Source organism: Buteo buteo, chromosome 6 (assembly GCF_964188355.1).
Source record: "Buteo buteo chromosome 6, bButBut1.hap1.1, whole genome shotgun sequence".
Taxonomy (NCBI): domain Eukaryota; kingdom Metazoa; phylum Chordata; class Aves; order Accipitriformes; family Accipitridae; genus Buteo; species Buteo buteo.
The window spans coordinates 36,750,148-36,764,421 of NC_134176.1; the positions used below are offsets into that span (position 1 = coordinate 36,750,148).

At 35.0% G+C, this 14,274-nt stretch overlaps 1 protein-coding gene across 4 annotated transcripts in view; it reads right to left on the reverse strand.

Annotated features, from left to right (window-relative positions):
* Window positions 1–14,274, reverse strand: part of FSIP1 (fibrous sheath interacting protein 1) — an 86,297-nt gene that overhangs the window by 9,971 nt on the left and 62,052 nt on the right. The window contains exon 12 of one of the 4 annotated variants that reach the window (XM_075030417.1): window positions 10,940–12,634. The exons of the other annotated variants lie outside the window; for them this stretch is intronic. Coding sequence (XP_074886518.1) covers window positions 12,377–12,634 — 258 coding nt within the window. The 3' untranslated portion in view covers window positions 10,940–12,376. Of the gene's footprint in view, window positions 1–10,939; window positions 12,635–14,274 lie in introns of those variants that run through there. 4 annotated transcript variants of the gene reach the window in all.

The window sequence follows — 14,274 nt, forward strand, 5'->3', positions numbered from 1 at the left end:
TTTTCTGTAGCTGCTGCTGCTCAGAGCCAGAAAGGACAGAAGTGTCTAGGCAAGAAAACAGGAGCACCAGAAAAAAACAGAGGAGGAGACTAGCGGGCATCTGGTAAAACCACTGTCTGAAAAGAAAATTGAACCTGTAACATCATGAGCCATCAGAACCACAACATCAAACCCATTATCAGCCTCATGGAATCATATAAATTCTCCATTAAAAAAAAAAATATTAAAAACAGTATAAAATTTCAGAAGAGAAAATGTACTTCATAAATCAATTGGAAATAAAAAACCCTATAGGATTTTTTCCCCTTTCTCTAAGAGAAATCTTAACAAAAATCAAAAGGGGACATGAGTTAATACAATTTTGCTCTTATTTAGAGTAGCAAAGTAGGTGAAAATTGTGAAGAAGAGACATTGTAATTGCAGCAGTTAATTTCTTTTTAATTTTTAAGATAGCCTACAGGTTATAAAGTAAAAGTAATTATGACATGTTCTTGCAGGCAAAACTAATTTAAACATGCATATTTTAGTCATTACAAAGAGGCATAATACTTGTTTTTATTTTATCTTTCTCAAAAACATCCAGTCAATTGCTTGTGGTTTGAATGTGCAAATAATGAAAAACTATGCTTCATCAGCTATGCCACACCCTGTAGACTTTAGAAAAAGAAAGCAACTGGTTGCCAGAGGTGACAGAAGTAGGAAAAAAAAAAAAAGGAAGCTAAAATATCTTTTACAATCGTTTTCTTCTCATTTGATACCATAGACACTAAGCTACATTACTTGCAGCTGTAGAGTTTGCATGGTACTACACTAGGGTATAATGAAGAGGTTTCGATGCCTGTAAGTGTGAATCTCTTCTTGGGAGCATATGGAAATAATTTTATAACTTTTAAAGATCCAAAAAGCTTTATTTCTGAATTGCTACATCATACTTTTTACCCTTCATTTTCTGAAGCTTACGTTCAATTTTAGATTCATTTCATGGTAGCTTTTGATCTACAGGTTGCATAACTTTTTCTAGGTGCCTGCATATTAGCAACAAAGTTTTCACCCATGGACACCAAAATCTAAATGTGTATGTCCTCACCAAAGTTTTAAGAAGGTAATTATAGGAAACAAAATTTTAAAATGTCACACAGGTTTTGAGTTTCTAACACTCCTATCAGGCATGTGTTTATTAATAAAAGAATAATATTTTCAAAGTATATGCATTAGAGGAAGATCATGACTTTGAAGCTCCATTTTCATTAACTGAACCAAATATGGTATTTGTAACCTCCAGACCCTAAACAGTATTGGATTCAAACCTAAATAGTTAAAATATCAAATATAACTCATTAAAATCTGTATTTCCATTAGCATGCTGAGCTAATATAAGACTTATGCATCATGTTATAAAGGAAAGCTAAGTGAGTTTTGATTTCCTGTTACAAAACAGTAACACTGTTACAAAAACTCCTATATTTTATTACCCAATTAACTTATGAATAGTAGCTTTCATATAACAAAGCAAAGGGTTGACAAAGGAATTTCAAAGGAAATTCTGAATATATTGTATATAATACCTAAATACAAAAGCAAATAAAGGGTACTAGAAATTATTTTAAATTAAATTAGAGATATTTTTCCTATTTAATTAATCTTTCCTAAAATACTGGTTAGTGTGAAACTATGGCTAAATCTGGTAAAGTCTGACATTCATAAAACATAAACTATTATACATTAAATAAAAAAATTATATACAAACAAAAACAAGTTATAAAGAGTGTTTCATTAGTGGCTGCGAATTGTTACTACCTAAGCAGCTGAGTCTGCTGAGTTAAATGAATCGATAAGCCAAATTTTGATAGTCTCTTTCAGAGGTACTAAGAGATATTTTATGCATTTGAATTCTGTTTTCTTTAGTTCAATCCTGTTTCAAGTGAATTTGAGAAACCAAACAGGAGCTGGAGGAGCAAGCAATGACTTTTGATCTTCTGATGATGAATAAAAACAAATGCAAGAAGAGACCTAGTATTCTAAAATCGCAGAGACTTTTCAAGCAATAGGATCAATTCACTAGCAGCAGGTAATACTTCCTTTTAACAAGAAAGCAAGTACCTTTAAACAGAGTTTGTCTGTTCGTTTTGGGGTTTTTTTTAAACAATTCCAACATCATAATGAAATCTGGTTCTGTCCAAGAGATACCCTAAAATGTTATAATGTTATTCTATTCTCCTCCCTAACTGCAACCAGTGTTTGTAGTGTTCTCATACCTCTTGCCCTAAGATCCAAATCCTGGGTGTAATTGTATAGCATATTAGACTTTTGTATACATTTTATAATAAAAAATTTCATTAGTTAAGTTTCAATAGTTTTTAAACACTGTTGTCTTGCTACTGAATTATACTCCATCTTCCATCATAAGCAGCAGGGCACAAATTTTTAGTAAGCAGGAATCAACAAAGGAAGAAATTTTATTCAGTATCTTTAATAGAACAAAAGGTAAGAACTACAATTCTAAGTAAACATACATTGAACTGTGTAATTAAATGTGATAAAGTGCATTTTCCTGGCTAGGGCAAAGAGGTACTGACTTAATGTAATGGACATATTTAACTGAAAATCAACATATACTAGTAGTCACTAAACAATAAGTCAACCCTTCTTTAGAGAAATAATTAAAAATCTTAAGAATTTTAAAAGCTGCATAAACATGACGTAAACCCCCCCTTGATTTAAACACTAAACTATGATAAAAGTCTCTGATTTAAATCACTTTGAATTTAAAATCCATCTACTTCAAGGTTTTCAACAGATGTTTTGCAAGAATTTAGCTATTCTAACTTCAGTTTAGTTCAACGTTTAGCTCATCTAATCTACTGCATTTGTAGACAGAAAAAAACTAAGCATTGTATTATATATGAATCACTGTATAATTTTTTCTCTGATTTCTAAAATCTTTCTCAACAAATGGATCGTTGTTACACCACTTGATTTCATACACTTTCAAGTATTCTTAGGTTAGGAAGCAAGCTGTTTTTAATTGAACACACTAAACGTGTGCGAAAACGTCAGACACAAATTCCTGAACTGGCATTTACAATTCATCATTCTGAATAAGGCTTTCATTTTCTAGCCTCTACTGAAGAAGCAGAACTTCTGTAATCTAGGCTATTTAGCATTCAAAAACAGTTTCCTAAACATCCCGTTTTGTGTTTTTAACTGTTTGTTATTAAGCATTTAACAGATTTCATTCCATAGAAATATCTTCCTTGAATATTATTGAGTTGTGGCTTTAATTTTCAGCAAAGCCAGTAGAGTAGACAAAAATGCCTTGATGTGGTTGCAGCTGTTTTCTGTTACAAAAACCCAGTTATTTTTCTTTTTCTGGTCATGTTGGCTTTTATTTTTCCAAGAAATAGATACAGTGTAGCATAATGGTACCACAGACTCTTATTATAGCAATTTTAAAACTCTGCAACAAAGTATTTTGATATTTTAAGAATGCTTGCAAGTCTATAACCTATTGGGGGAACAGAAAATACAAACAGCAATCAAACTAAGGGCACAGAGCTTTGTTTCTTCATAATGTAAGAAACTTCACTGCAAGTGCTAAAACACCAATAAAACTAACAAAACGCCCCCATCCAATAAGGAAAACAGGGAAGCCACAAACACGTGATCTAGATGACCTATGTAGGTAGGTGTAGTTTAGTCTCACTAAAACCAAGGACTGGCTCAAGGAGCAGTAAACCGTAAAGACACATCAAAAGCAACTATAGACAGAAGCTTAAAAAAAAAAAAAATAATAGTTTTTGTATTCTAGGAGTTCAGACCATGTTTCCTGATATTTTTTAGGGATATGACTCTTCTTAATTGGCCCTGTGTATCAATAGCAACAGGCACCTCTGAATACTAACTTCTTCTACATAACATATATATGTATACGGTAAACCTGATCTGTGATATATATTATGGAGATGGAAATGTTCTCTTCTGATAGTGGAAGTATGATATGAAGGAAGTTCTGCTATATGTGAAATAACAAGGTACAGAAACCCACAGTGTTCTCTAGTGAAGTCATATAGGTAGTGTACAACCACAATTACCCAAGTTAAGGAAAAAAGCACACAGTTTCTTTTATAAATGTGGTTTTCTTACAGAGTTTTTGACTCTGCATTAAATACAGATGATAGTATTCTTCTCTCTGTTTCACATTCATGCCACCTAAATCAAGAGCCTCAGCCAAGGGCTAATGTCAGCTGTAGTTCCCTAAGGTCCTCAGAGGTGGCAGAGAGACACCAGCACCGCCGACTGTAATTCAACCCAGCTAAAATCTAAAGACAGAACACTTAGAATTTTGTTTACAAATTACTGTTTTAGAACTGAAGCCTTTCTGACAATACAATTCAAAGGATACTAAGCAAAAAGAGAATAAACGGGAAGAAGTAGAGATCAATATTACAACAGAAGTTTGGTAAATCACAGAGGATTAGAAAAAGGTATGCAAGACACTACTTTTCAGAAACTTGTTTCCGAGAAATATGTTGAAGTACGGAATTGCAAAGACACCTGGTTTTAAATAACAAGACCCATAATGTATCACAGTGGCTTAGCTTTTGTTGTCTTATTGTTGTAGTTCATCCCACAAGATCAATAAAAGAGCATGTTCACTATTGCCATGTATTGGCAAATGCAAGCACTCGAACAGTCAGAGACAGGACACCTCTGCAAAAATACCAGGTCTAGTGCATCTGAAACTGTATTTTTTTTCTTGTTTTGATCTCTTAATTGTTACAGTTTTAAAGAAAGGCTTGGTTTTGTATCTTTTTTAATAGGAGCAAAGATTCTAGTGCAATTACAGAACTGCAAAAATCTAGAGCTTTAACAGAACCAAAAATTACAGGAAAGAAAGAGAAGTTGCAATATTTGTCATCATGTGAATTGCAAATACGGAATCCTACCTCACAATGGCAGGACTATTAAGTCTCTTTAAAAAAAGAAAAAAATCAAGTTTCCATTAACTGCTTATGAAACTGCAATGAAGTTTCTGACTCTTCAAGTCACAGCATGAATAATTATACTCCCTAAGGAACATCCTGTCTAAAATCATGAAATTGTCACTGCCTTTTAGGGAGAAATTACTGTACATGAGTATAGATAAATGAGTAAGGGTAGGGATAGTTTTGCCACCTCTCAATCTCTGCTTATGAGAGGTCAGAGAAAGAACTGATAAAAAATTTGATTTTCTTTTTGTGTTTGGTGGGGCTTGTTGCCACAGGCCAAGTGCAAAGTTTCTATAGGGACATCAGGTTGCAGCTGTGCTTGTCAATGTGGGCATATATTTTATGGAGTGCTGAAAAAACATTTTTAAAAAAGAAAGAGAATAATGAAGAATCTTTTTCTTTTCTAAAGAATGGAAGGGTATTTTGAAATGAGATACCTGCATCTGGCTCTTCTATTTCCATTCAAAACGAAACCCCAAAAGCCTTTAGGAAGAATGTGATGAACAATATTGCCCCAGGGAAAACATCTTATTTGGAGTTTCAAGCCTGCCTGCACCCGTTCTTAATTTTGAGTAGCAGGGGGGGTGGGGTCCTTTCAGTAAGTACAAGAACAGGAGTTAAACCTTGAAACATTCAAATATACATTACCAGAAAATTTACATTTACCACATAACAATAAAAGAGCTAAGACTGAGATAAAACAAGTGCTAATCTATTATTATTACTTGATGTTTAACAGCAGGGGTTTTTTTAAATTAGAAACGCAAAATGATACTATTAATTTTTTTGTCTAACTACAAAGGTCACTCTTCAGAAAGTCTAGTTGTTAAAGTAAACCTTAGTTTTGATTGTTTATTAAAACCCTTATAGTTTTTCCTCAGGCTTGCGAACACATACAGTAAATGTGCAACAGTACCACATTCCTGCTGGCATATTTTTATAACCAAAATCCATGTATTTTATGTCCTTGCCAAACTAGAAACAGCATAAACATTATAAGACCAGGCAGGAGAGCCAACCTCCTTTTTCTTCTGGGGCAATGAGAAAAAACCTCACAGTTACTTTCTGCCACTAAGTTCATAATACTTTTTAATTCTCTAGCCCTTAGGAAAAAAAATAAAAAACCTTTCAGCACCTTCTGCTGTTCTGTTTCTGAGTCACAGATCCTTTCTCATGTCCCAGAACAAAGAAATCTAGAAAAGTACATGCATTCAAAGTATTGCAGTTCCTTATTGTTATTATCCTGGTTCATGTAATCAGAAGCACAGGTACCTGCATATGGATAAAAAGCAAAAAAAGCCTTTACTCACTTTACAGAGACAGTAGGTTGATTTGACTATGGAAGCTATAGGCCAATAGGTACATAATGCCATGTTAACACGGTACATGTTTCCTTCCCTCCACTTACTCATTTCCTGGTAAACCCCTGCCTGATAAACAAGAGATGGCTACGTGTTTGTAACTAGAAGCAACAATGGCATTCAACAGGTCACACAACCACACTGGGCAGGCTCCTGTACTTACTCCTCATCACCAACGAGAATGCCACAAGCCAAGTGACAGATGTACAGGAAATCAGATAGCCCAAATAGCATATACTAAGCATAAGCATACCAGCTTTCCTGCACCAGGGTCAAAAAATAGTTATGCTCATGTAGAAATCTAAAGGCTTTATAGTAAAAAGACTCACAGTTTAAAAAATAATATCTTGATGATACAGGAACATTTTAGTGTTTGAATTTTTCACCTGTTTTCTGCAAAACATGCTCATATATAAAATGAAATTCAAAACAGCTGTGTAAACACTGATTCTAAGAAATTTTGCTTTTCGGGAAATTAATACAATTCTAGAAACAACAAACAAATTACCAAAATGTGAGACGGTACAGCTGCATGTAGCTCACAGTAAAGTTAGTGTTTTGCAGTTTGAAACGTGTAATTGCTATAGGAATATCTAAAATGCATTTTTAAATGAAGCTTGGGACAATCCCATTTGTATTCAATGATGTACACCACTGCACAAAAAGCAAAAAAAGTCTAATATTTCCCCTCGTAAAAGACATGAAAGCAAAAAAAAGACTCATGTTTTTCAAAAGAAAGTTATGTAAATTTATCATGCATTTGGGATACAGGTGACTCTACTGGAGCTGGGGTCTGTCTTTTGCCCATGAAGTCAAAGTTCACATGTCACTCATAAGATCTGAAAGATTAATTTACAAAAAGTCTGTGTGATCACATTACAAGGTCAATGGCTTAAACACAAAGCGCTGTGCACCCCAGTTGCTTGGAACTTTCTTTACTGCACATTGGAATTTTTTTGCCCAGTTGCTTTGGTAAAAAAAACACCCAAAGTTCACAGCTGTGTTTCTGATGAATTAATGATGACATTGTTGGTTTTAGAGGACACTACACTACTCTCAGTTATGTGGAATCACAGCTACTGAATCAGTAGGCAATGACACAGTCAAGTGTTTTGTGTGCTTCTTCCAGGCAGTTAGCAGAAAGCTACTTATTCATTAGGCTAATTCAGATACAGAGATCCTGTGGAAATACACTGAGAAAAGAACTGGTCATATATTTTGAAACAAAAAGTAGAAGCTTAGGGTGGATGATAAATATTTAAAGTCATAACTTCTTTAACCAAGGACACTTACTGCTTAGGTTAACATGCTTTTCCATTAAGCTTATTAATATTTCAAACTTTTAAAGGAGTTTCAGAATAGATGGGCAAATTATTCAAGTTAAATATACCAAGCATCTGATTGAAACTGTTCATATGTCAAGCTAAGACAAGTATAACAGACATTCATAGAAAGATATATACCTCTGAGAACACATAGTTTAGCAGCAGTTTCTAGCATTATTATACTGCATAAGATGCAATAAGAGCACACTGGAAGAGATGGAAGTTCTAAGTATCTGATATTTTACGCTAATGACAATAATAAAATCATACATATATATTTAACCTGTTGTTGTTAGAGACATGAAAATCTATATAAATACCAAGACTGGATACAGCTGCAATCTGGAAGGATAATGCTGTGTAGTAGTACAGCCTTTACAATATGATTACGTGTGTGTATACCAGCCTGGCTGGCACAATTTGAGAGCTATATCTAATTGCTAAAATGAATGAGTTTTAATTAAGACAGACATATCATGGTTCTGAGCCACACAATGATATTCTATCCTTTTCAGAGACATCAGAAATCCATTCATTCTGGAATTTTAAGGATTAATTGTTCCGGATCTCACTGGTCTGCCTGGCAGGAGACACAACCAACTCGCTCTTGCCTTGTGGAATCTGTTCACGCATGTATCCCCTTACAGTACTACGCACCACTTGATATGGGAATTCTTTTAATGCACCTGATGCTTTTGATGCCATGTTTTACTTTATGCATTACTGGAAGTATATTCCTTACATGGGTCATTCATTTGTAGTTTTATGTGAGCCGGTTTAAAATTGGCTAGTGGGAGCAATAGGCTGCAAGTCCCCATACTAAAAAGCCATAAAATGGAGTACGGAGAGAGTAACAAGGGGAGAGACACGACATAGGTATTTTTGTATTTTGTCCTCAAGTCATTCTTGGAAAGGGGATTAAGGCACTTCAGTCTCCCTACTCAGAGCTGGACATGCTAAGCCCTAGGTCATAACATCTTGCAACTTTTCAGGCACGCTCTCTGGCTTGCCTTTCCTCACATAATAGAGCCCAGTTTCAACAACAGCCATGAATAGTACTGCACTGAATCTATTCTATAGTTTATTGAGGATGGATGGTTTTCTTTTAGATCACAGATGTAGTTTGAAACAACAGGCTTACAAAGAACTAAATTCAGTTCTACCATTGCTAGGCAAATGTTTGTACCATCATATATAAAGAGTAATTAGTAGAGCTCTTCCTTGTCTGAAAGAAAAATGTTTTAAATATGCCTAGCTTTACAAAGTTCCTCTAGATTTTAGATCTTAAGAAGACAAAGGCACCTGACTGGAGCCCACATAAAATACCCAAGCTCCAGAAAGGGTGAGAGTCCAGACAGGTTTCAGTTTGGGCTTTTTTTTTGTTCTTATAAGTTAGCCTTAGGCTGTTCATAGCTCCGTAAACTGGCTGCTCTGAATATTATTCTAAACCCACATAATCCTTACCCTGAACTGCAGAGAAAGCCCAGGAATTAACATACATTCACTTAATACAGCTTTAACTGACTTGTCCAAGGTGGGAGGTCAGAGAGTTAGCTGAGCCACTGTACCCACCTTTCTCTCATGATGTTCCTAGGGCCTACTTGGTAGAAATTCACATATTGTTTAAAAAACAAACAAACAAACAAAAGTCTCACTAATGAAAAGGAATCAGTGATTTAAGTCTCTCTCACTTGCTTGATTTATATCTATATATGTGGAATGGGGATGAAGGTGTGCAAGTATGTATGCATATACGCACTATGCACCCTAATGAATTAATTTAATCAGTTACTGGCCTATTCACATAACCAGAAATATCAGGATGGGCACAGGAAGAGGCTGCAAATGAAAACAGTACAAAATAATAAAGTATTAAGAATAAGTTAGTGAGTGAAGTGGATGCATATAATGCAAATTCCTATTCTGCAGTATTAGATAGTCAATTACATAATTAAAAAAAATCCCAATATTTGACTCTAGGACATGCAGAGAAAATCTGGATCACTGTATCTCCCAAAACCACAAAACAGACCCATATGTTCATGAAACAAACCATATGGAGAAAATCTATCCTTTAAAAATATCCAGGAATAATAACAAGACTCATCAAAGAATTCTAATAATTTCTATAATGAGGAACTTAGGATTTATTTTTCTCATGACACAGGAAAAAAGCTCATGTTGAAAACTTTAAAAGGTTACTCATGGGGGGGGGGAGGAGAGGTGGGTATTTGTTAATACAACAAATATAACGAGATAAGAACTAAAAGGACAGCTTCCCTTCTCCAAATGAAGCCTCTTCATTTCCAATGAGCGGTACTTGGTTGAGAGTTCTACCAGGAGGGAATCTTCTGGCTTTTGGACGGCCTTGAGGGCCAAGTACTCTACTGCCTATGCAGAAAGAGGCATACTGTAGCAAAGAGGGGAGAGAAAGCCTTGTCCTGCTCTGAGCGTTTACATCTGGTTACAGCTACACTATAAAACCACGCGTGTCTGAAGTTAGAGCGTTGCATAAAAGGTGCCAACAGATCTTGGGACAAGAACAGTTTGAGAGTCAGGGAACTAACGATCCATCTTATTCAAACTCTTGTCCTAAAACAAAAGTGAACCTGATACTAAATTTAAAAAACATCTGTGGCTATTCTGACGCTGCTGCAAATTAAACAAGAGGAGTTTAACCTGCTAAACTTCAATTGCTACTAAAAGTTCTATATACAGTTTCTATCATGCATTAAAAAAAGACCAAAGATTCTGTACTCATAAAAGGGTAAATTATGTATACCATCCAATTTCTATTCCTGGCTTTTCTATTGAAGTTTTTCTGTTCAGCCATTTACTATATCTCAGTTTATCTACATGAAAAAAATTGCTATTTAAGGGACAAAACGGTTCAGTCAAAAAGCTTGACTGGAGAGCTCCAAGTTCCTTGAATAAAAAATATTATATGATGGCAAGAAGGAATACTAATATGGGCAAGCTATGCAATATTGTATATGCTCAGAATGAGAACTCAGACCTACAAATCACTTTGCAAAATGCTGTGGTTTTATTCATGTAAGTGATTGCAAAATTGAGATTACAGCAAAAAAAATTTAGACTTTGAGAAAGGTAAGCCCCCAAAAAGTCAAACAATGAAGAGAAAACTGCATTCTATATTTCTTCTGAAAACAGAAATTAGAAACAGTAGGACACTGCAAATGATTAAATGTCACATTATTTGAACATTAAAGCAAAATATTTTATTGAGAACCATACAGTGGTAAGATTACTAAAAAATAATGGAAAGAGAAAAACATATTGATGAACAGAGCTAAAAATGAGAGATGACATACATCATAAAAATGAAGGAATATTTAATTAAACTTCTTCAATTATTACTGCCTTCATAAAATATTTCATCTAATTTAGGACTTTATACTTACACCATCATGTTCTCTTCAGTTACCTCACACAAAGAAAAATAACATAAGCAAATGGACTACAGCCTATTCATCAGCACACATCTTCTAATCTCTGCATATGCATTGACACAGACTGTAATCACGTCTGATTTGTTAGTGCAGTTCAGTGAATCCTTTATTGCTATTTAATCCTGACTGCTATATATCCTATGATTGCTAGCTATTTACATAGCCCTATTGCACAGTACGTCTGACACCATAAAAGTACAGAACTGTAATTAAAATTACAGCCTTACTGAACATACTAAAACCATTCCTAAAGATGAGTGCCAAAGGTAGCTTTCTGAATGCAAGTAGCTTGCACATTTTACAGTACTATCTGAAGAAAACATTACATTTTGAACATATGAACAATTCAGATAATAGATAATACCATGAGGTAATGCCATGGCATATAAATATGCTCTTTGCACCTGCATATCTCAGTATTCTTGTCATATAACTACAAGGAGCTTGAGTACAGCCACAGACAATATCCAGATGTGAGATTATATGATGGACCTTTTAATAGCATCAAGGAACTCACAGCCTACGGAAGGTAAAGGGCAAAAGGTTTTAAAAAACTTCTTTTCCTTCATAATTTTGGCTTGTTCAAGGGGTTGCTCAGGGGCAAGGTCCTTCAGAACCACTAAAGAGGGGCCACTGTAGTTTGACCCTCCTGCTCATCACTTCCCTTGAAATCTACATACAAGAGGAATTCTTGTAAAGCAGTATTAAATACCTACTTGTATTTCCCTGCTTGAGAGAATTTTTCTCCTGTAAAACACAAGACCTTTAGGGTTCCTATATATCCTCTAGCACTTTTGCCTAGGGTATTTTCCCCCCAAAAGATAAACATATCTAGACAGAATTTACTCTTAAAATTGAAATTTTAAGACATGCACCTTATCCCAACCTTGCCAAAAGTCACAGATTACTATCATTAGATACTACCGTGATGTAATTTGTAGAAATAAGATGTGAAGTATGCTGTTCATACGCATGATAACCCAAAGCCTCATATTCAGGCTTTTAAAGTATTTCCTCCTTTCTTGATAAACATTAAGACTACTGGGCTTGTGTGTTTTTATTCAGCATCAAACAGTCAACCAATACAGTATGTCCAATAAAATAATAAAGTATAAGAAAGCTAAAATACAAAAATAATTTGTTTCCAAGAAGCTAATGTAAGTAGATATCAAATATTGAGTCAGATTTCTTCAAAGGTATGAACACATTTTATCAGATATAGAATCACAGAATCATAGCATAGTTGAGATTGGAAAGGACTTCTGGAGATTGCCTAGTCCAAAAACCCTGCTCAAAGTGGAGTCAACTAGAGTAGGTTGCTCAGGGCTGTGTCCAGTCAGGTTCTGAGTCTCTTTGAGGATGGCGACTCCACAACCTCTTAGCCACCTGTTCCGGTCTTCAATCACTCTTACAGTTGGTTGTTGTTGGGGTTTTTTTCCCCTTATGTTTAAGGGAACCTCTTGTATGTCAATTTGTACCCATCTCTTTTTCTGCAGGAAAGGATATAGAAATAATGCTTGTGAAGCATGATTTGTGAGCTAGTTTCCACCAATTGCATTCTGATTCTAGTTAAACTACAATAAGCTTGAAACACTTACAAAGAAGTGTCTGAAAAAAATTCACACAATGCCTGGAATTTAACGCTTTTAACCAGCACAAGATTTTAAAGCTCTTTCTTAAAAAAACTAAAACAATATGTGCCACCATCAATAAGCACAAGGAAGACTATCTCACATTTCATCTTCTAACACCAAGTTAATTAATTTTCGTTTAACAGTCTCGGTAAATCATCATAACAGTTTAACAACACATTGTTCACAAACATTTACATCCTTTTCTAGGCTTGCTAAAGTTACTATTTGCTTGACTACTCTAAAAAAACCAAAATCATCAGCCAATTGTTGGGTTGCATAAGATGGCTAGCAAAACAAAGCTTCAAAAACACCAGACAGACATCTTAAATTCTAAGTACATGAAAGAATGGATGAAATTCATCTGAGTTTTACACTGTAATTTGTTGTCAAGCTAAACATTTACCAAGAACGTTTTAGTACAAAACTGCTCTGTGTCAAATACATCAAATGCATGTGCAAGTCTAAAGTTGTGTCTGGATTGCCGTCCAACGGGATGGCTGCTCTTTGTCAAGCCATACATAAACTATCTTGAAAACAGCTGTTAGCAGGAAAACCATGGAAACAGAGAACTCAACCTGGGCCAGCTATTATGGAATCTACTCAGGATCTCCCAGACAGTATTTGCAGTCCATGGTGAATCCATTCTAATGACAGCTCCATTATCAGTACTAGTACCCCTGCTGCAAGTCATACTTCTGGACTTTAAAGAGTGAGAGATGGCACAGCGTGATAAAATACTCATATTCTTAATGTTTGCATGAATCGATACAGAAATTGCATACTTCTGCTTTATCTCCCAACCCTCTTGGGCCAATGAGTCCTCTCTGCCAGTCTTGCTGATCTCTACCCTCAAATACACTTTTTTCTTCCCTTCAGATGGTTTTAAGGACAGCTGATTTACCAAGCACTCACTGGATTTGTGCTAAATATCACGTCTGTTCCCACAGTGTACAGGCAAGTGACTTAAGAGCCGCAACCTCCTCCAGTTCACAGTGTTTCTTTCTTCAACCACAAAGAACAAGCCCCAGATTGCAAGTTAGGAAAAACACCAGAGATTTCTAGTATGAGTCTAGACATATGACATCTGTGCAATAAAACTAAATTGATGCTTGCTATATCCCATCATGAAATCCAAGTGAATCATATAGCTCAAAGATTATTTTAAGCCTCTCAGCCTTGGCTGAAAGCTCTTATTTCACTCACGGAACTATAAATTAATACTAACACTCAATCGACTTCTTCAAAGTCATTGTCCCTATTGCTTTTCTCCCTATCTCAGTGATACTGATTACTAGATTACATAGATTACTAATTCTATGAATTTTCTTTGAGAATGAGAAATTTACTAGATGTGCCTTAGTAGGCCAATAATTCTATTTAATCAATTGGAAAATACTGTTCTGTACCAGGGTTACATTTTTTTTTCCTAAATGATTCACTATATATCAGTAAGGTATTCACATTATGAAACCAATTCCAGGTCTCAGGTTGTTAAT